The 24,000-nt window shown below is 40.7% G+C and overlaps 1 protein-coding gene across 6 annotated transcripts in view; it reads right to left on the bottom strand.

Moving 5' to 3' along the window:
* The window catches only part of arap2 (ArfGAP with RhoGAP domain, ankyrin repeat and PH domain 2), a 325,749-nt gene that overhangs the window by 81,670 nt on the left and 220,079 nt on the right, over positions 1-24,000 (bottom strand). For all 6 annotated transcript variants that reach the window (XM_078400296.1, XM_078400332.1, XM_078400306.1 and 3 more), the window contains 5 exons: positions 16,579-16,681; positions 14,595-14,793; positions 11,959-12,025; positions 9,767-9,930; positions 2,842-3,054 (listed from right to left, as the gene is read on the bottom strand). In XM_078400296.1, coding sequence (XP_078256422.1) covers positions 2,842-3,054; positions 9,767-9,930; positions 11,959-12,025; positions 14,595-14,793; positions 16,579-16,681 — 746 coding nt within the window. The remainder of the gene's footprint in view (positions 1-2,841; positions 3,055-9,766; positions 9,931-11,958; positions 12,026-14,594; positions 14,794-16,578; positions 16,682-24,000) is intronic.

The following is a 24,000-nucleotide window of genomic DNA, read 5'->3' as shown; positions in this document are numbered from 1 at the left end:
CCTTGTCTCCAGCAACAGTGGCCGTGTGCAATGTCTACAAAATAAATTGCACCGATTCGCAAAGGCCTCTTTGATAGTCCCTCCAAAACCTTTCCACAAACAAATTAAAGGACAAGGTCAGGAATAACATGGGGTCACCACCACCTGAGTCACTTACAAGTGACACACTCTCCCAGTTTCAAGGAAGGATCACTGTTATTTTATTATAACTGGGTCTAAATCCTGGCAGTGGTGGCTAACAAATACTCTCTGAAGATCAATGAATGTTATCCTTGCAAGACACGTCGACACTCAATAAACAAAGGCGTGGGATTCTGCTGGCAATGTCAGCCGTTCTGAAAAGAACTGTTGGTATTTACCTATTTTAATGGAAGTCAGAGACTTCTGCACATGTCCTGTCAAAAAGAGAGGACTTGAATTTTTACACAATACCGGGCATGCAGCAGGTCCAACAGCAGCTCAATCATGCTGAGGAGCCTCTGCAATCACACTGGAGACATGTCTCCTGGATCCTATGCTCAATTAGCTGTTTAATGCTTTATCAATGTCAGGCAGGGTTTAACATTCTTGCAGCTCTGGCAGCTGACAAAGCTGGAGGTAGATCTCTGTCAAAGCTTTCAATAGCTTTTTGGGCTCGGGCTTCCGAAGTGCATCCCTGGAAATCCTGCCATCACTGACCCAGCAGCTCTAGTGTAGAACATTTCTAGCCAAGATCTGGACCAAATGTGTAGGAAGGAACTGCAGATGCTGGTTTCCACACTGTATCTCTAAAACTAACCTAAACCTCCTCTGCAAAGATCGATAGTATTTGGTATTGTCCTAATAATGCTGGCTCAATCTGCTCATTTAGATCACAGTCGTTTAGCACCAATGAAGAAAACACAAACTAGAATATAGAATAGTAAAACACAGGAACAGGGCCTTCACCCCACAATGTCTATACTAAATGTGATGCCAGGACCAAGCCTTATTTGTCTGCACATGATCCATATCCCTCTATTCACTGCACATCCATGTACCTATCATAAAGTATCTTAAATCCCACTGTACCTGCCTCCACCACCAACCCCCGCAGCGCTTTCCAGGCTCTCACCACCCCTGGAAACATTAATACAGGCATTCACCACCCTGTGTAAAAAGACTTACTCTGCACACCTTCTTTAAGCACTGCCCCTCTCACCTTAAAGGGCCTGTCCCAGTTACTTGATTTTTAAGGCGACTGTCAAAGTCGTAGCAGATCGGCAAAATTTTCTTTTACCCTACGACAATGCCGAGTCAGGTCGATACAAGTTACTTTTTTTGTGAAACTAGCACCTGGTTAAGAGATTACACCATCTTCGGAAACATCGCAAAATTCCCACGCTTACATGACCGTCAAACTGTCGCCTCCAATCTACCTGCCAAATGTCCTGATGGTAAATAAATTGGTTAAACAAAACTATCTTCTGGTATCTTCAAATGCCTTTTCCTAATTTAATATTATGTGCTTCTAAATGCATCTGCGATAACCTAGCAAACCTGGGGACAGCATGCGACAGCGCCCGCAATAAGCTACAATACCTGGCGACAAGCCAGCTGTCGCCGAGAAATTTCTATCTGGAAAATTTTTCCGTGACGCGCCGAGATCCGCTACGATTCATTGAAGACTCCTCACGATCATGCCCGCGACACCCTGGCGAACATTCGGCGACAGCCTAGTTGCCGGCATTCGCCTTAATATCGCCTAAGTGGGACAGGTCCTTAAAGCTATGTCCTTTAGTATTTGATATTTAAATCCTGGGAAATAAGTTCTGACTGTTTACCCTATCTATGCCTCCCATCATTCTATATACTTCTATCAGGTTTCCCTGCAACTTCCAGCATTGCAAAGAAAGCAATCCAATCTGTCCAACCTCTCCCTGTAACTAATACCCTCTCATCCAGGCATCATTCTGGTAAACCTCCCCTACACCCTTTCTGAAGCCTCCTCATCCTTCCTGGAATGGGACCACTAGAACCTCATGCATTACTCCAAATGCAGCCGAAACAAAGTCCTATAAAACTGCAAATATCATCTGAATATCTTAGAAAGGGTCATCACAGATGCAATAAAATTAATGGGCGAGTCTAGGTTTTGTATTTGTGGTCCCAGAAATTTATGAAGTGATGTATTAAGAAACAGTTCAGACAAATATTGACGGCATATCAGATAGCCAAAAGCTTACTTTTAAGCCTTGATATACCTGACAACATAAAAGACAAAATATTTCGGGTGGGCTGTAAAGTTGATGTGTGTTGCAATTTCTGTTTGATTCTCAATGCCCGCAGCTCAGTATCTTTCACTAACAAGCTCTGTTTTGAGTTGGTTACCTGGGTGTGTTGGCATGATCAGAACGCATGCCTGAAGGGTGACAGTGGGTAGAGGATGAGCGGAGGGATTCGCAACAAAGGAGAAGTTTGCTGCAGCAAAATGCAGTCAAATACATCTGTTAAAGTTGAAAGAGGAAGGCTTGAAGTCCACAAGCAGGTGATCGATGACAATGCAGCAAATGAAGGAAATTAGAACGGCTGACTAATAATATTAGATAGATGGAGATGTACAGATTCAATCCACCACTGTATTTTGTTCGGAAGCAACATATATACAGGTCCACCACCACTGATAGTATGGCACCTCCTTTAATCTGGACAAATTACAAGAAGTCACGTGAAGTTCCCGCCCAGTGGACCCCCTGAAAATGTGGTGACAACGTCGGGTGAGGCGGCCGATCTCTACCTCATTGGGACTCAAAGACACGTTTAATTTTATTATACATTGAAAACAAAATAAAAATGAAGGATATATATAAATGTTTTGCTCACCTAGTGCAGATAACCAATATGGGTATAATTCCTTGGTGAGGAGAGCATCATCTATTTCGAACAAGAATCTCTTCATCACATCCGCTACATCTCCCAGTTGATGTTCCCTGATTCTTAGCTTGACGTTTCTGGCATCTTTTCTGAATTGATCCAGAAGCTGGTTAACACGTGACGGTGTACCATTTTTTTGGTAAATTCCTTCAGAGCCAAGTCCTAGGAGTAAATAAAAACATGCAACATATACAGTAAGTATGTTTCAAGTTAAAACCATGCGAGAAATACCTTAATTTGACAAAAAATTAAGAATGTACGTAATTGTATTAAACATGGACTCACACTGATAAGTCAAAGTGGTGATTTAATAGACCAGGAGTTTCTGCTTCCACTAACATGTCGACCAATAACAGAATTATATTTTCCTGAACCAATAGGATGGCAAAGCTTTATTTTTTTAAAAATTTAATTATTTTTTTAAATACAAATATTTATTTTTAATTTTACTTAAAGGTAAAGCATTAGGGTCCTGGACAACATTGTGTTTGGGGATGGGTGGGGAGCAATGGGACAGTGGTGGGCAGAATGAGATGGTAAAGGAGATAGAACAACATTCACTCTTAAAATGGCTGAGGTTGCTTTGGCTATGGGGGTGGGAAATAACATCACCTTAAATTTTTTAAACAAATTTGATAGGAAATGTCAATTGCCTTGAAATTTACCTTGTTCCGTGCAGCTATAGCTTTTCACTCAAATCTCTTGTGCTAGGTTCAGCAGATTCTCCAGTAAAATTGCAGCAACTCAATTTTCCACAAGATGCATAAATATTTTTACCGCTCCCTTAAAAATGCCAACCGGTTTAAGCAATACCAAGCAATCCATCCTCAGAATGAATGATACAAAGTGAATACCAATAATGAAATAGCCAAATGAAAGATTCCTTCTAATATAAAACAGAACATTTATGATCACCAAAACACACCGTAGTCTTTTTGACTTTATTCCTGCCTTTAGTCATTGGGAGTGTCTACACCACAGGTATCAGTTTTTTGTCTTGATTAGATCATGTGATAGGAGCAGAATTAGGCTATTCAGCCCTTCAAGTCTACTCCGCCATTCATTCATGGCTGATCTATCTCTCCTTCCTAACCGCATTCTCCCACTTTCTCCCCATAGCCTCTGACACCTTACAGGGCGAAATACATTTGCGCAATGTGTAGTTCCTATAAATGTTTGAAGGGTGATACTGGAAAGATTGGTCCTCAAGTACAACTGTGTTGCACCTATTATTAGTGCATCATTGCTGCTAATTTGTTTAAAAAAGAATGTGTGAAGCACAAACATATTTGTAGCAGGGATTGCATGACTCAGGACTGCAGGTCTACACTGCATTCTCCAGGCACATTTCAAACATGTAGCCATGTGAGATGCACTTTCCTAGGAGCTTTTACACTTACAGTAACCATTCAAGATTCAAGATAGCTTTATTTGTCATCCAATATTGGACGAAATTCAGTCACCCACAGTCCAACAATAAAAGCATTAAATAGGCATTAAAATTACACAACCCCAAAAACACAGTCCAACAATAAAAGCATTAAATAGGCATTAAAATTACACAACCCCAAAAACACACAAAAAAAGAAACATCCATCAAAGAAACATCCATCACAGTGAGTCTCCTCCAGTCCTCTCCTCACTGTGATGGAAGGCCACAATGTCTTTCCCTTCTCCTGCCGTCCTCTCCCGCGGTCAGGTTGTTGTGGTTGGAGGTTGCACGTATTGAATTCCCTTTGGGCAATAACTGGAGATATCCTCATCAAATACTAACATTTTCTACAATGTTGGCCAAACATGTTCTTGGGCAAACCATACCAAGAGGTCAAAGTAAAATCATTATCCTTGATTTTATATTGGCATCTTTCTTTTCACGCTGCTCCATGATTTCACCCTGTAAACTCTGTTACCCTCATAACTCTCCAGGGTAGCATTAACCCTCCACTTCAGGTCCATCACTCATCCCCAAAAGATAGACACAAAATGCTGGAGTAACTCAGCGGGACAGGCAGCATCTCTAGAGAGGTATGGGTCTCATCCCCAACTTCAGTTATCAGACTCATCCCCAACTTCAGTTATTCTGCCACAAGTGGCTGTGTCTTCGGAGGTCAAGGGTCTAAGCTCTGGAATTCCTTTCCTAAAACGCTCCACCTCCCTGTCATCATTGTATAATTATCCTGACTAATCCCTCCTACGAAGCCTTTAGATATCAGCACTAATTATATCACAATATCAATTGGCATTTAATAACCCTCCTGCGCGGATACTTTGTCCCATTATCAGAGCTATATAAACAAAACCTGATGTTGCCTTGCTTTGCTTTGATGTTTGCTGCATTCACACTCCAATGTGTTGGCCCTGTGGCTCCAGCAAGGCTGGAGGACGGCTGATGATTTTCAGTGGAGTGAGCAGATAGCCTTGCAGGCCAGCCTCATGCTGCCTTGAGCTGGTGCTAGGTGTTTACAATGATACAAGGCTTCATCGATGAGAAAAAACAAGGCAAGCTACTGTGTGCTTCACATTGCAGGATGCTGAGATTATTACAGCAGACTGCAGCACCAAATCTGTGCTCTCCCAAAAATGATGCACCAGAACACGGGTGTCTGCTTTGTGTGCAGTCCAAAACTAATTCCAGGCATGTGACAAACATCTATTTGTCTTTGGACAAAAAGCCGCATATTCTACTCACACACAAGGTCCACACAGCTCATTTCTGGCATAGGATAGATCAAAACCACAGGTGAAAAGATTCATGTTGTTCACAATCTAACCATTTGATTTTTCTTTGTTTTTATGACAGGAACGGTTTAGTGGCTGCAGCCTACAGCAAAGTATTCTTCAGGGAAATAGGAAGCTGGAGGGTCTGTTCCGAAATTGAACTTACATTTTTTTTTAAAAATCTCTTTTGAAAGCTTTTAACAATAAATTAAAATTTACATTTAACTGTGTCATTTTTTAGAGTACACAGCATTCTACAAAAGGGATAATTCCATTATATTAAGTTGATAAGCCAGTGAGTCACTAAAGCTTATAGAACAGGATGTTCTCAGAAGATAGACACAAAATGCTGGAATTACTCAGCGAGACAGAAGCATTTCTGAATAGAAAGAATCAACCCGAAACGTCACCCGTTCCATCCATCCAGAGATGCTGCCGCCTGTCCCGCTGAGTTACTCCAGCATTTTGTGTCTATGAATGTATGAATATTTTATTGTCACCTGTGGCAAGTCACAGTGAAATTCTTTGCTTTGCATACCTAATGTATGCAAGGAGCAGTTGTGACATCCACCAGTATTCTGGCCAAATGTATCCACCAATACAACAAGTCTAAATTGAGGTTGCTTCACGGTTAGCTTACAGCTGTTTGTGGGAGTCAGCTGAGGGCAGCAACTAACTTGACAATTGAGTCGGTGTTGTACTTGGCCGCACAGTCTTGGGTGTTTCGGGAGTAACATTGGATTGGGCACACAACCCTGAGGAGCACCAGTGTGGAGGATCTTTCTTTTTACTGCTGAGATACGTTAGTTACCAAGCCGCAAGGTCACACAACAATACTGCCTCTTGGGCACAGAGCCTGGGCCGACAAACAAGCACTCTTTATGCCAGTCCTACACTAATCCTATTGAGTCAGCTGTGCAAATAGGCTACCTCATGTCCAACACTCTCATGGTAGCTGAGCCTTAAGAATTACTTTGAAGCCTACGAGAAAAGCATTATATAAATACAGATCTTTCAGCATGTTTTGCATTTGAAGGCAATTAAGTGATTCATAAACCTGTTTAAATTGCATAGCACTTACAGTAGCTCAGGGTACAGCCACATACTCTTAATTCTACCACAATCAATTATTCCATTGTTTACTTGAATCTTTTGGCAGTATTTCGGAATGCACGGCAATATTTGCCCATTCTGCAGTTTTGCATTTCCCTTTGTATTTATTGTTATACCTTTGTTACCATGCACATTGTTTGCTGGAATCTTCCTGTGAATAAGGAATTTCACTGCACCTCGGTGTATTTGACTATAAACTAATCTGATCTGATCAATTTTTTCTCTTACTCCATTTGCAGTCTACGAACCGGTTTATTACTAAATTTAAAATTCAACAGTATTTCTGCTGTGGAAGTAATAGCAGTGTTAATTCCACAGCAAGAATTATATTCGTAACAGCAAGAATGTGCTGTTACTTTTGGTCTCAGAGCCGGGCATCCCAATTGCTTTGAGTCTGCATATCTTTGTTGCAATTCCCAGTGCCTGCATCCACAGCAGAGAAAACATTGCCTGGAAATTCACCTCTAGTTCGTCAATCACACTCAGGGAGGGTGAACAAACAGACTGTCTGAGAAATAGCAATGCCACGATGGCACCCTGGAGCGTGCCGCACCCAAAGTCGACTGTGTCACCTGCATATCCTGCGCACCAGCAGAGTGCATTTGATACAGACGCTTGTTTTTGTTTTGCTTCAGCTCAGCACTCCTCTGTCAAACTGAAAGAAAGCATGGCAGCAGCAGCAGCAGTACAAACAGCGACCACAGATAGGAAAGACAAGGCAGAACTGCAGGTACTGAGCAGTCATCAGACTTAGAAGACACCACAGTGGGTACAGGGCTTAAGAAAAGCAACGGAGCCGACAGGAAAGGAGAAAGTATGCACACAACAAAGGAACGAAATACAATAACATAGAAAGTGTTGCAGTGGAAGCGAGAGGATAATTAATTAGTAGACAAACAGCAAAAACTGCAAATGCTGGATATCTGAAATAAAAACAGAAAATGCTGGCCGATATGCTCAGTATTTCTAGCATTCTCTGCCCTGATTTTAGACAGCTGTGGATGTGGCATTAACCTGAGAAGACAATAACAAAGGTTATCAGAGGGAACGTGTAGGGGGTGAAGAGATGAGAAATAATGATTCTGCTTGGAAAAAAACCTGGAGATTTTGGGCAGGAGCGCAGGAGGACATAAATCCAGAGTACAGACGAGTTTGCCTGCACAACGTTCCAATTGAAAGCCTCCATCTCAAACAGCAGCCTGAAAACTGTCCTCCTATATTCATCACTTAAACCTTCAATAAGGAGAAGGTGAACTGAAAATATAGATATTCAGGTTATTTGCAGGTGGCACAGTGGCACCGTGGGTGGAGGTAATGCCTTGTAGCTCCAATCACTCGAGTTTAATCAAGACCTCCAGCGCTATCTGTCTGGCATTTGCAGGTTCTCCTCGTCATCCCATGGGTTCCATCCCAGATGCTCTGGTTTACTCCCACATCCCAAAAATGTGCACATTGGTAGGTGAATTGGCCACTGGGAATTGTCTCCAGTGTGTCAGTCAGTGGTAATATCTGGAGGAATTAATAGGAACACGGGGAGAATTAAATGGGTAAGAATAGGAGTGATGGAAATGGATAGACACAAAATGGATGCTTGATGGTCAATATGGACACAAGTGGGCTGAAGGACCGACTTCCATGCTGTATCTCTCTGAGATTTTAAGAGAACCAAATGCAGTAGCGGCTGGATTTAATTTCTTTGGCAAGGAGACTGGAGTTATAAGCTCAAGGCTATGGGGCAATACAGTGGCATAACGGCAACGTTGCTGCCTTACAGCACCAGAGGCCCAGGTTTGATACTGACTACAGGTGCTGCCTGTATGGAGTTTGTTCGTTTTCCCTGTGACCATGTGAGTTTCCTCCGGGTGCTCCTGTTTCCTCCCATGGTCCAAAGACATAGAGGTTTGCAGGTGAATTGGCTTCAGTAAAAATTGTAAATTGTCCCAAGTGCGTAGGATAGTAGTAGTTTACGGGAGTGATCGCTGATTGGTGTGAACTCTGTAGGCCTGTTTCCATGCTGAACGTCTAAAGTACAGTCTAAAGATCACTTGCTGGAGGAGAGCAAGGTGGCCAACTATTCCAAAGGCAGCAGGAAGGTTGAGAAGGATGTGGAGAGATGGTTTACCTCTCATTAGTACTATGGCAGGAGCAGCAACCCCCTGGCTGGAGGCATACTGGTGACACTCTAGGGAAGGTGAACATGCTGGAGTGGAAAGAGGAGTTGTACATATCTTGCAGTTTGCAAAGATGAAGTCAAGGGTTTAGTTTTTGAAGAGAGCAATGATGGCTTATAGCATCCAGGATCTAATGGAAATAAAAAAGGAATGCAGTTGCTGGAAATCCGAAATAAACACAGAAGATGGTGGAAGACTCAGCTCAGACACCATTGCTGGAGTAAGAAATGTACTTAATGTTTCACAATGGTTAATTACTTTTCATCAGAACAGAATCAGGGAAGAGGATTAGATGTTAGCAATTGAGTTGGAACAGAGTTGAAGGGAGCATGTAGCAAGTCTTGTTGACTCTTTAAGCTGAGAGGGTGTGTGAAACTGGAGAAGGAGGTGGGTTTGAAGCAAAGGAACAAGGGACACTAATAGCGGGTTTGGCCTGGTGGGCTAGGGGCAGAGAGGAAAGCAGTAGAGACAGCAGTCATTTATCCCTAACATCAATGATGAAAGTCCAGGAAGTTCTCGTATTGCTGGAGGTGAAGGTGGAGTCGACAGTGGAGAGGGTCTGAAGCAGATGCTGGAGGATTATAAACCAGGGTATTTGTTTACATTCCAGGAGGATTGTGGATTAGTGAGCAGATGAGGAAGTGGGTTGGGGGTGTCTAGTGATGTGGAATAAGTATTTGCATTTCCAGAAACAGTAATACAATCAGCCATTCACAGCCAACACAGTGGGAGCAGCCAAATGAAATCTGTTTGCCACATTTGTCAAACAAAATACTTCAAAACTATAAAACATATGGATGCAATTGCTTTTGGCATGAAGCAAGCAAATCTGTGTGACTTGCAATGACGCCCTGTAGAAGGAGCTTGCTTACCATACTGTGTAACAAACGCGATACAGCTGTCCACAATGATGGGAATGTCATTTTTGCTGAGCTGCTGGTCTCGTAGTGCATTACCATCTGTACCTGCTGCTTTCCTTATGGCATCGTGCCAAGCCGTGAAATCCAGCTTTGTGTAACCGTGGATGTACAAAGTTCTACAAGGTGAAAACAAACTTTTAGCCCTTGATGCAATGCTTCATTTGTGGCAGTTCAGCTTCCTCTCACTGTGGAAGATTTAATGCCTTGGTGTTTGGCTCAATAAAGATAGCAACTGAAAATGGAGATGAATTTGCAGCTGTGCAACGAGAGAAAACAATCCCGTTCTTAATTTTAGACGTCAATGGATAGGAAAAATGAATGAATTTGAATAAAATGAGTTAATGCTACACAACGATTAAATCACACAGAGAGAAAAAAGAATCATTTGTTTAGAATGCTGTCAAGCACCAACCAAATGGAACTAGAAAGAAAATGCTGGAAAAACTCAGGAGGTCAGGTGGAACTGAAAGGTCTCAGACCTCAGAGATAACTGTTTCTCTTTCCACAGATGCTGCCTGCCCTGCACTGTTAATACTGACCATTGGTTGTAGTGTTCATTGCTAAAGGCTTTACCAGGTGCGTTGCTTCTTACAATTCAAATAATCTGTAATTAGCTAATCCAGCAAAGAGGTTTGTGGAAATTACATGCCACTAACATAGCTGCTTCAACTCCTGGCAACGAGTTCCAGGCACTCAACACCCTCTTTGTAAAAAAAACTTGCCCCGCGCATCTCCTTTAAACTTTGTCCATCTCACCTTAAAGCTATACCCCCTCGTATTAGATTTTTTTCCACCCTGGGGATAAATATGTCTACTGTCTACCCTATCCATGTTTCTCATCAAAGATAGACACAAAAAGCTGGAGTAACTCAGCGGGACAGGCAGCATTTCTGGAGAGAAGGAATGGGTGACATTTCGGGTCGAGACCCTTGGGTTTATCTTCGGTTTAAGCCAGCATCTGTAGTTCCTTCCTACACGTGTTTCTCATCCTTTTAACTACTTCTATCAGGTCTCCCTGCAACTTCCGGAATTCCGTAGAAAACAATCCAAGTCTGCCCAACCTCTCCCTGTAGCTAATATCCCCAAATCCAGGCAATCATTCTGGAAAACATCCTCTGCACCCATTTCAAAGCCTCCGCGTCCTTCCTGTAATGAGGCGTCGAGATCGCACACAAAACTCAAATTACTAGGAGGTGGATTTTCACTAATTGTGCCCAGACTTGTAATAAAGCTCCTAAAATTAAGTTATATTTCAGACACAAAGATATAGTGTATAAACATTCAAAATCACTTCAGAATTGACAATTGCATATCAATGCAAATAGATAAGTTCAGTTTCCGTAAAGTCACATTCAGCTAACTTTAGTTAAAATGTGAATCAGACAGTTGGATTAAAAAAGCTTCTTTGTAAATGCTTCTTAATTCAATTGCACCTGTCAATAATAAATCTGCTGCAGGAAATATACTTTAATACTGCAATATTTTACTTTTGATGACATTCAAATAAGTTGGAAATGAAGAAAAGAAAAAAAGTGCAATTTTGAATGCAGAAACTTCTTAGCACCTCACTGCAAATGTGTCATGGGGTAATTAACAACTTATCAATGAATCAAAATAGTCAGTATATACTATCAACGTATCTAGATACATAAGGCAACAATCTCACACAAGGTTATTTTTCTTCTCTACTAACGTGGCAAGCTCATACCATTGGAATTCAAGGGCTAATAATATCTACACAACATTAGTGTTTGAATAAGTAGTTACTAACAATAACAGCATAATTCAAAATATATACAGATATTGATAGTTCAGGTCCTGACCCAAAATGTCACTAATCCATTCCCTTCACAGGTGCTGCCTGAGCCACTGAGTTCCTCCAACATTTTGGTAAAAATTCCAGCATCTGCAATTGTTTGTGGCTGCAGATGGTGTTAAATAGATTTCATTAAAAAACATATAAGTCGTCATAATGTCCCTAAATAATGTTTTAATTTAGTTTATTGTCATGTGTACATTTAATGATATTTCTCCACAACATTATTAGTTGGCATGTGCTGACCAAGCTCCCAGAAGTGATAACACAAGATTTCACCAAGATTCTGGATGCTTGGTGAGAAATAGAGCATAAAATCATTCTTTACCTTCCTTTTTCCACTAGTAGCAACACATCTTTCTTCTCATTGTGTTTATTAGTCTGGATGCTGACCGCTGTGAACAGAAAGAGAGGAGCAGTTTTTCACTGAAAATCATCTGAGCCATGACAATAAGAAACATCCATTCTGGTTTGTTTCTTGGTCTCTGCCAAGTTCCTTGACTGTAGTTGTGCGAAGCATTGGAGTGGTATAATGGATTTGTTCCCGTCTTTTGGAGGAGAAAATAGAGTTTAAGGAAGAACTTGCATTTATATAGCTCTTTTCCTGACCTCAGGATCTGCCAAAGGCTTTTTCACCCAACGAGTACTTGGTAGATGGTAATGAGCTCTGTTGTAAAATAACATTTAAAAAAAATATGTCAAGAACCTAAAGCGAATGCTCAATGGTTAGAGGCTCTTTTTGAAAACTAAAAATTAGCCCAATTAGTGAAAATTTAGAAACAAGGAAGTGCAGATGCTGGTTTACAAAAAAAAGACAGAAAATGCTTGAGTAACTCGGCAGGTCAGGTGATATCTCTGCAGAGCATGGATATGTGACATTTCAGGTCACACAGAAGGAGCTACACTCGACTAGTATGTCAATAGTTTCTGGGCAAAAAATTAAGTAAAGGGAAAATATAGGAAGATAAATTAGATATGATGGTTTCTTTGGGAGAGGATCCATGCTAGAAATATCCAGCTAAAACATAGACTTTACTTCTAATTTTGCACCATTTCTAATCTGTTCTATCTGACCCATTCACTGGTTAATGTTCAGTTTTATGCATTTTATTGGTTATAAAATCTTTAGTCTAAGGTTTCAGCCATTGGTTCTTGAATCTTTATTTAACTCGTAAACAGCTTTTGTTTTCAAATGGAAGATATGACAGTCTATAGAAATGTGCTGCCAAGGATGAATAATTCAACGTAAGGCGAATGTGGAAAGGTCAAGATGTGGAATATTTATACCATCGTGCTGCTGGGAAAATGTAGCTAAAAGACAAATGAGTAACAAGGCGAGAGAAAAATCTGAAGCAATATTGTAGCTCTGCGGCACTGCTATGAAGAACCACAATACCAGCCACTGATAAATCAAAGATAAATTGAAAAAATCTTACTGTAACTTATCTGTTCAGGAAGAGGGCAAAATATACACCTCGCCTTTTTAACAATTTCTGGACAGATGAAACCATGTACTTGCACTAAATCAGAAGAGCATTTGATCCAAGCTTTGACTACTACTGGAGTGGCAACATTCATCCTTTGACCATATAACAAATTAACATTATGATGGCAGAATGGGGTTAGAAGGGAGAGATAGATCAGCTATGATTGAATGGCAGAGTAGACTTGATGGACTGAATGGCCTAATTCTGCTCCTATCACTCATGAATCATTTATCCAACCTTCGTGACACATTCAAGACCAGACAAAATAAAATACTGAAGATGGAAATATTAGTTGCCAATATCACTGAGTTAATTACAGATCAAAGAATGCATCAGCTAGTTTGGAGAAGTTACCTATCTTGGCAAGATTATGGATTCCAATATTGAAAATATTGAGCTAATCAAGGATATGACTTCCAAAATGTACTGGGTGAGAATTCCTACAAACTGTAAAACTGTTGTTTAGTAATTTGTTGACACAATGCCTGTTGTCCAATCAGGTAGGCAGCAACTCATAGCCAAAGTGGCATACATGCCCTTTGCCCTGTAATTGTACATTAACAATTCAGAATCTCTTTTTAAAATTAACTCCAATATTCAATTGTAATAAGAAACACATTTAAAAAAAGATTGTGAACATTTGAAAACAAAATATTATAATCGTATCTGAAGAATAATATGATTAAGTATCAGTGCAGAGACTTATAAAGTACTGAATGGCACTTTTGGTTTAAACAAGGTGCATGATCATTCTAGACCTTCTCTGTGCACCAATATAACATGATGATTTACAGCACCATAAAAATAGATTCTAAAAATTGCTGACCCTTACGTGTGAACAGATATATTTAAGAATAACATAATATTTTTAGGATAACTTTACTTACTGACCACATCTACAAGGTTCAAAATTACAGGGCATATTTTTAGTAAATGCTTTTAGCATACTTTAAAAGAATGGAAAGACTTCAGCTATGTTGAAAGACTGGGGTCTGAAGAAGGGTGTCGACCTGAAACGTCACCCAGAGATCTTCTCTCCAGAGATGCTGCCTGTCCCACTGAGTTACTCCAGCTTTTCTGTCTTTCTCCTGAGGATAGAACTGATTAAGAAATTGTATGGATTTGTTTGGATAGACCGCACAAGGAGATATGTATCTTGACTGAGAGTCAAAGATTTAAGACGATTGGCAAAAAGAAACAGGAGAGAAATAAGACTTTTTTTTTCTAAAAATGCAATATGGTGCTTTTTTTCTGGAATCAACCTTTTGAAGGATTCAATTGATAAATTCTAAAAGGCAAATAGATATGCTTTTAAAAAAATAAAGGAATACAATGCAAGGTTACTGGAAAAGAGCAAAGTAATCAAATTAATTGGTTTGCTCCACCTAAGAATGGATACGGATTTAATGGGTTGAGTGGCCCACTTTTTTGTTGTATTATTTACAACTTTAGTGAATGTAATGTAGCAAAATCTTACTAAGTTCTTGCAGCCTCTTTAGATGGACTGAATCCTCTCCAGACACATTTTGTTCAGGGCAGAAGCAGAGTTGTGATTTCTCCAATGCAAACCAGCCTGCTCTCCAGTTTTCTAGACTAAGCACATCCTTGTAATAGAGTTGACCAATCAGTTCATAATCTCTTTTGGTCAGGATTTCTACCATCTCGGGAATGAAACACTAGAATACACAAACCAATTGGAAAACTATTATGAATTTCGTACAACAGTGTCTTCTCCGCAAAAAAAAAGGCACATAAACATTAGTACAAAAAGATCAGACAATTATCCCATATATCTTGGTGAGACCGCATTTAGAGTATTGTGTTCAGTTCTGGGCACCATGTTATAGGAAAGATATTGTCAAGCTTGAAAGGTTCAAAGAAGATTTATGAGGATGTTGCCAGGACGAGAGGTGTCTGAGCTATAGGGAGATGCTGAGTAGGCTGGGTCTCTATTCCTTGGAGCGCAGGAGGATGAGGGGTGATCTTATAAAGGTGTATAAGATCATGAGAGGAATAGATCGGGTCGATGCACAGAATCTCTCGCCCTGAGTAGGAGAATTGAGGACCAGAGGACATAGGTTCAAGGTGAAGGGGAAAAGATTTAAAAGGAATCTAAGGGGTAACTTTTTCACACAAAGGATGGTGGGTGTATGGAACAAGCTGCCAGAGGAGGTAGTTGAGGCAGGTACTATCCCAATGTTTAAGAAACAGTTAGACAGGTACATGGATAGGACAAGTTTGGAGGGATATGGACCAAACGCAGGCGGGTGGGACTAGTGTCGCTGCTACACGTTGGCCAGTGTGGGCAAGTTGGGCCGAAGGGCCTGTTTCCACACTGTATCACTCTATGACTATCTAATTTAGTTGACTGCCCTCGAACATATCCAAATGTTGGATGTGGAAGGCAGAATGCCTACATTAATAGTAACTGTGGCTTTTCCACATTCAATTACATGGCATTTGTTCAGAATTAAATCAAAAATGTTGATTTTTCTTTCATTTCTCTCATGGCACTGCTTATGTTGACTCATTAGATGACAGATTGAGTGAAGCTTGCTACATAGGGATCATAATTTTCAATTAAAAAAAAAAATTCTGGTTGCAACTTGCTATGGAAAATCGATAGGAGTTGGTTCCCAGCTGTACTGTTATGCAGGACACATAGTATTAAGCAGCTTAAGTGCTATTAGCATCACATTGTCCATTTAAGTCTAAAAGTACTTTTGACAATATAAGCAGATACATACTTAATGTGGTCAAGTGACATTTCCATGTTTTCTCATTTTATTGCAGGCATTAATGCACTATAATACATTTACCAGAGTGACAGAGGACGATCATTAAGCCTGATGTATTTTTCCACTCATATTAATTCTTAATATTAATAAAGCTAGCAAATGTTACTTAATTATTGAATAAGAGCACAATGTGATTTTTATGCGAGGAGATTCATAATGCTTCCCATTTTTCTTTTGCATCCCATCTTCTAGGCAAATTCCATCATCTCGCAGTGCTCCAGGTAATAACGTATTAGGTGACTGATGTACCCGCATCACAACTCAGTTGGCACATTGAAATGTCAGGCAGCCAAGGGCTTAAAAGTTTTTGCTTTCTGAATTGTTATGGTACTGAGATACATGTAAAATCCTGTTAGGAAACCCATAACATCACGAAGCTTTCCCGTATTCTATTACAATTCATTGCATTATAACATTACTGATATAAGGTTGATTTAACTTAGTTATAAATAATATAAATAACTTTGTCACTAAGTAGGCATGCATATATCAGGCACAAATTGAACATCCAGCACACTGGATATCAAATGGACTGAACAATCTTTGCTAAATAATAATGAAGCGATACTCTCAGCAGTTAGAAGCAAAAAGTAAATATCCATGATACCCAACAACCTTTTTTCACATCTTCAACATTAAAGATTTATTCCAGTTATTTTTCACCTTTGTTAATGCCCTAGTCCAGTCTTTTAGGATTTCGACATTATCGGTTCCAAAGGAGAAGACATGTTCTGACAGCAAATACATCTCAAAGGTATAGCTTACCCTGAAGCAAACAAGAAGAATGAACAGCATTAAAATCTTGTAATAATAAAACACCAGAAGCTATTTGGCAAACCTTAATGTTTCAAGCCAGAAGCAAGCATTGCAATATACTCGCACACTGGATATCAAATGAACTGAACAAATTCTTTGTCAAATGATCATCCACATGGACTACTTATTAAATTTTGTAACAAGTGACCTTTGGATAACTTCTGCAGCTGAAATAATTCCTAATCCCCCCCCCCCCTCCCCCTCCCAAAGACTGAAAATAAGCCCAAATGTCTTGCAGGAAAAAGCTGGATGTTTATATACTTCCTCTGGAATCAGTCATGCATACATACACAAGTACAGACAAATTGCAATAAGCACAGTCTGTAGAACACAGATGACATATCAGTTGATATTTCTGGTGGTGTCATTACCAGATTACATATTCTCCATAAACTGTGCTGCTCTCAAAGGCAGAAGTACACTTCAGCACTGAGTGGAAAACAAACATTTGATACATGGATCAATGCTGGAATCACTATCTAAATGTTGAATATGAAAAATGCAAGATATTTCTTGTAATAGCAATACATTTACTCATAATATTGAAGCGCAGTATCGGATGGTCACCGTAGTATTGCAATTGCTGCTCATATTCACAATGAATATTTGTGGTTGCACAAAACCTCCTGCTGTTCAATCAGTCTGAAGGAGGAAAACAATCCAAAACGTTGCTTATCCATTCCCTCCATATTTGCTGAGTTCCTCCAGCACTGTGTGTTCTATTTCAGATTCCACCCTCTGCAGTACATTGCGTTTCTTGCTGTTCTTGGCTTTTTTTCCCTGAGAAAGTTGAAACTTAAGCTGCAAATTCACGTGGTGACCATTACAGTTGATTTGCGACTCCAAAGCCAGTGTGGTTAGCTGAAGATGATTATGTTGTCTCTCACAATCTACCTTCACAGAGGTCATGAACATATTTAAAATGATGGCCAGTAAGGTTGACATGGCAAAACCTCACAATCACAGCATGTCAAGGATTACTTCTGGTGAGATAAATAAGGTAATCTTAGTTGTTCATTTCAGGGAGATGCAGGAATGTCTGTGGCAATTGATTGAATATCCTGTGTCCAACACTCTGTACATTTTGCTGTGAGCAGGACAGAAATATCCCAGGGTTCTCAATCCTATAGGCGATCAGAGGCAAAGACAGAGATGCATTGGAAAAAAATCAAGTGCACGAGGGCATAGTTTAGTTTAGTTTAGAGATACACAGACCTTTCGGCCCACCGACCAGCGATCCCCACACATTAACACTGTCCTACACACACTAGGGACAATTTACACATACACCAAGCCAATTAACCTTCAAACCTGTACGTCTTTGGAGTGTGGAAGTAAACCGAAGATCTTGGACAAAACCCATGCAGTTCAGTGGGAAAACGTACAAACTCCGAAAAGGCAATGTATGGAATTACATTAGTCGGGATCGAACCCGGGTCTCCGGTGCTGCAAGCGCTGTAAGGCAGCATCTCTATCATGCTGCCAGGCATAGCTTTATCGCACATGGTGAGAGGGGTGAGTGATTGAGGCAGATACGATAGTTGCATTTAAGAAACATTTTGATAAAAGACTTTTGGCTATGCAGGGAATGGATGGTTATGGATTATGTGCCGCTGGATAAGAGATGGTCTTGGCATCAAGTTCAACAAGAATAGTTGGCTGAAGTGCCTGTTTTGTACTGCACTGTTCAATGTTCTATAGCTTAAAATATGCCACATGATTTGCCATTCATCGCCTGTAGGACTGAGAGCCCTGGAATATTTCTATCCTGTTCACAGTAAGACATTCAGAAGTTTGGACGCTGGATATTCAATCACTATCACTATCCTTCATTTGGAAACCAAAATCGAAGATCATGTCTTTGAGGATGCAGAAATACAAAATACTCCTACTAAAAATGGAAAATGTTGGAAATACTCAGCAGGTCAGGTTGCATCTGTGGAGAGAATGTTTCAGGTTGGAGACCGTTTGTCAGAACGGAGTGAGCTGCTCACTGCATTTGTATTGCTATCATAGTGGTATATGGGTTAATGAAAATCTATTTTTCCATGCTATGCCAAAGATGTTGACACAGGTGGAATTTATGTGCTGCAATAATATGGCAGTGCATAATCAGTGCTATATTGAATGGCTATTCAAGTTTATGTGAGACTGGTTCTATGTCACATCTAACACCCAACTTTTGTGTCATAACTTGTTAGGACATTATCAGAGGCCTGGGGGGGGGGGGGGAACAGTGCAACTATAGAAGTCTGAGATAAAGCATGGCTATAGTGGGAAAGAGAAAATAGTTTACATCACTAGTTGTGCAAGGTTATCAATAGCATTCTCTTCTGGTGTTATATCTGCACTTTGCACACATATGGTTGCATGCAAAACAAATAGATGTCCAAAAATCAGACATTTCACAAACGTAATAGGCAGAATACTACTTTCTGGTCATGTGATAGGAACAGAATTAGGCCATTCAGCCCATCGCGTCTATTCCACCATTCAATCGTGGCTGATTTATCTTCCCCTCCTAACCCCATTCTCCTGCCTTCTCCCCATCACCCTTGAGGCCCGTACTAATCAAGAATCAATCTATCTCTGCCTTAAAAATATCCATTGACGACCTCCGCAGCCTTCTGTGGCAAAGAATTCCACACATTCTCTGACTAAAGAAATCCCTCCTCATAAAAAAGTGGCCATTGGCATTCAATGCTGTCAAATATGAGGTGGTGCACATTCATTCAAAGAAAATAGGACATTGAATGGGAAAGCGCTGAAGTGCATCTGTACAAGTTATACCTAAATCAAACCACCCCATCCCCGGGCACGTTCCCCTGCAACCACAGGAGATGCAACACCTATCCCTTTACCTCCCCCCTCAACTCCATCCAAGGACCCAAACAGTCTTCCAGGTGAGACAGAGGTTCACCTGCACCTCCTCCAACCTCATCTATTGCATCCGCTGCTCCAGATGTCAACTTATTTACATCGGCGAAACCAAACGCAGGCTCGGAGATCGCTTCGCTCAACACCTGCGCTCAGTCCGCGTTAACCAATCTGATCTCCCGGTGGCTGAGCACTTCAACTCCCCCTCCCAGTCTGACCTTTCTGTCATGGGCCTCCTCCAGTGCCATGGTGAGTCCCACTGGAAATTGGAGGAACAGCACCTCATATTTTGCCTGGGCAGCTTGCAGCCCAGTGGTATGAACATTGACTTCTCCAACTTTAGATAGTCCCTCTGTCCCTCTTTTCCCCTCCCCTTCCCAGATCTCCCACTGTCTTCCTGTCTCCACCTATATCCTTCCTTTGTCCTGCCCCCATGACATCAGTCTGAAGAAGGGTCTCGAACCGAAACGTCGCCCATTCCTTCGCTCCTGAGATGCTGCCTGACCTGCTGAGTTACTCCAGCATTTTATGAATAAATACGTTCAATTTGTACCAGCATCTGCAGTTATTTTCTTACAATACCTAAAATGAAAAATAACAACGGAATCCAAAGGCATTATCAGTTTTATGGAAGAAGTTAAAACAAAAAATCTATTGAAATTAAAATGTAATGAATTGATGCATCTGCATAAAGCTCAAATAATCCAATTGTGGTCTTACAAGGTAGTGTTTTGACTTCCACACTCTCGAGAGGATATCGAGATAGTTTCAATAACGGGCTGCTTCGAGATAAATTGAAAGGCAGATTTGAAACATTAAAGTTATTTTCAGCAGAACGAGTAGATTACTTCTTAATTCAATAGAGTTGTTTAGTGCTATTAGCAATAAGGGCATTCAGAATTGGTCGGTCACACAAGGATAAACAATGCTGCAGTGCTCATTTGAACAAAATAAACTTTGTCATAGATGGGTTCGCCAAAGCAGCCGACTTCCGCGTTATGTCGATCAAGTGGCAAAAAGGTAGCAGCCCCTGTACTACAATGACTTCTTTCTAGAACGGACCTGGAGCTCAGACGGAGAATATTACAATGCAGTCTTCTGGGTTGGCCTCATGAAAATTTGAGTTTACATCTGCTGAGAAGTTAGAGACCTGAAACATTCATTTAAATTTCTTTTCTCCATGCTGGTTGCCAGATCTGCTGAGTCGTTTCAGCATTTTGTTTGGTTTTAGGCTTCTAACGTCTGCTGTGTGCAATTTTTATCGCTCTCCTTGCTTGCATGCAAAACCTTAATTTTCTTAGCCACATCTTTCAGTGGCTAAGATTTTCTAAACATGGGATTAAAACCATACAAACACACCAGAAGAGCTTCCAGTCATTATGCTGAGATTTGCATGTTCTTATTTCATAAGTAAGCTGTAATCAGCGCCCATGTTCAGCTTTTTTCAAAAGCAATACTCCTACCTTTCTCACTCAGTTGTAATCACAATTCTCCAAAGATCTTCTGCTACTAAACTTCCTATTCATAAATTCATAAGTTCATGTGAACTTATGAACTGGTTCAAATGAACTCTTTTCCCTCTTACCTTAACCTTGTGTCATCTGGTTCTCGATTCTTAACTGTGAAGATGGCAGGGACATTAATACAGATGATTTACAATTGTAGGTTTGTAACATTGAGGTTCACAGTCTGCAAAACGTCACGTCTGAGTTTCCCACTGGGAGAAAATGACGGATTTATCATTTGTCTTTTACTCTGCATTTGGGATTTTCTACCAACGAATCATCTTGATCGCAAAACTTTCTTTAACTGCATTCTCTCAGAACTGTGGTTGTGACTTTTGCTTTTTCCAGGTACCTTTGCTGTCCATGTTGTTTTCATCGCTTAGATGTTCAATCGCTTTGCATTGCCCTGTTGAGGCGATCTTGAACGCTTACAGTTCAACTTTATTAAGCATTTAACAGATTATTGAATGCATTAATTATTTCTCTGTGATTTTTTCCCATTTCTCGCTTTTTGTTTTCACAACATATTTTGCCATGAACTACTTCTGTTGTCCCTCATGCTGAAGAATAACTTTAAAGTAATTTACAGCTGCTGCATGGAGCGTTACCATTCATAGTTCAATACAAAAATCATTAGTGAAGTCATGAAAATTAAAATAATTTGGTGCAACATTGACTAATCACTCAAAATTCCAAATCAATGCAAAACTGTTATAAACAATTGATTGAATACCTAAATATACTTAGAACCCATTTGATTATAACCTTGAAAGAGTATTATTTTATCCATGTTTAACTTGTGCTTATGGTCAGTGATCCAAGTTTAGTTTAGTTTAGAGACACAGTGTGGAAACAGGCCTTTCGGCCCACCAGGCCCGCGCTGACCAGCGATCCCCACATATTAACAATATCCTACACACACTAGGGCCAATTTTTGCATTTACCAAACCAATTAACCTACAAACCTATGCGTCTTTGGAGTGTGGGAGGAAACAGATCTCGGAGAAAAACCACGCAGTCACGGGGATAACGTACAAGCTCCGCACAGACAGCACCCGTAGTCAGGATCGAACCCGGGCCTCCGGCGCTGTAAGGCAGCAACTTCACCACTGCGCCACCGTGCAGAATGCTAGAGTACCAATCCTGACTAATGATTTTGAGAAAACGGAGATGAGAATATCAGAAACAATTTGGAAGCCTGGGTTCTAAATTTAGAAATGACTTATAGAATTGGATTTATTCTCATTGAAGCAAAGACAATGAAGGTGAGCGCAAGGCTCAAAATTATTGGAATCAAAACTAAGCACAAAAGAACCTACTTGATTGATGGTCAATTACCTTTTGTTCAAGGGAGCTGAATAAACACTGAGAAACAGCATTGAAGGTTTCACAGCCTTAAATAGGAGGGAAGGACAAAAGGATAAACTTCTATTTATAATGTGGCTTATCGTATCCTTCAGGATGTCCTGAAGCACTTCACAACAAATGAGTTACTTTGTGAAATGTAGTCACTGCTGTACAAGTAAACATGAAGCCAACTTGTGCACGATTCCAAAAACAAGCAAAAGAGATTAATGGTCTATGCAAAATGGAGAAATAAGAAACTGCAGCTGCTGGAATCTTGAGCAAGCCACAAGGCACATCCAACACAACACTCTCCGACATTTACGCCACTTTCAACCTGCCCCTCCTGCTCCACCCCTTAATGCTTTTCGTAATGCCCACTCACTCCACATTTTCTTGGTTCGCTCATCCTTTCACACGCAATCCACCCTGTCCTCAGGTACTTTCGCCTGCAACCACAGTTGATGTTATATCTCCACACATCCTCTCACTTCCACTCAGGGACTCCAGCAGCCCTTCCAGGTGTGACAGAGGCTCATGGGTACATTCTGTAACCTCATCTATTGCATTTGCTGCTCCTGAGGTGGTCTACTTTACTTCAGTGACATCAAGGAAGACTAAGCAACTTGAGCTCTGTCCACCCTGTCCTGCTGGAGCTCCTGGTTGCTAACTATATTAATTCCCCTTCCCATTTCCATATTGACCTTTCTGTGCTTAGTCCCTTCCATTGCCAGATTGAGGTCACACACAAACTAGAAGAAAAACACCTCATATTCTGCTTGGGTAGCAACCCATATCACCCCTCTTTTCCCTGCTCCCCACGCCCCACAGTGATGCACAGGCATTTCTCCCACCATCTCCCACCACCCTGGTCAGCCAGCTATTTACACCCATCTCCCATGCCCAAGTCCCATATTTCTCTTTTATCTCACTACTTTCCCCTCTCTTCTGTGCCCTTTAATCAAATCCCTCCATCCGGCTTTACAATTCACTCCTCCTCTTTCCCTATCTGAAATCCTTTTCATCCCTAGCTTTTGTCACTTGCTCCACTTATCTGCCAATCACCCTCCTCACCTGTATCCACCTATCACTTGCCAGGATAGACACAAAAAGCTGGAGTAACTCAGCAGGACAGGCAGCATCTCGGGAGAGAAGGAATGGGTGATGTTTCGGGTCAAGACCCTTCTTCAGGCTTTGGCCCTTTTCCAATTTTCTCCCCACCACTCCATCAGACCGAAGGTCCCACCCAAAATGTAATCTGCCCACTTCCTCCACAGATGTTGCCAGGCCAGCTGAGTTCCTTGTGCACGTTGTAGTTTGTTCAATTACCAATGTAATTTGTTTTTGATGGAATTGATTAAGGGAAAATTATTGTCTGAAAAAACAGTTGAATTCCATACATTTATCTGATGGTGACATGGAATCTTTTGCATCCATGTGAATAGTCAAGCATGACCCTCTCAAATACAGCAAATTGTATTGCTCATTTGTAGATAATGTCCTCCAGCATGATTTCAATCTATCGACCAGTGACAAGGGTCCA

Source organism: Rhinoraja longicauda, chromosome 1, assembly GCF_053455715.1.
Source record: "Rhinoraja longicauda isolate Sanriku21f chromosome 1, sRhiLon1.1, whole genome shotgun sequence".
Lineage (NCBI taxonomy): Eukaryota > Metazoa > Chordata > Chondrichthyes > Rajiformes > Arhynchobatidae > Rhinoraja > Rhinoraja longicauda.
The sequence above is the reverse complement of the archived record's forward strand: the minus strand, read 5'-3'. Positions and strand labels throughout refer to the sequence as shown.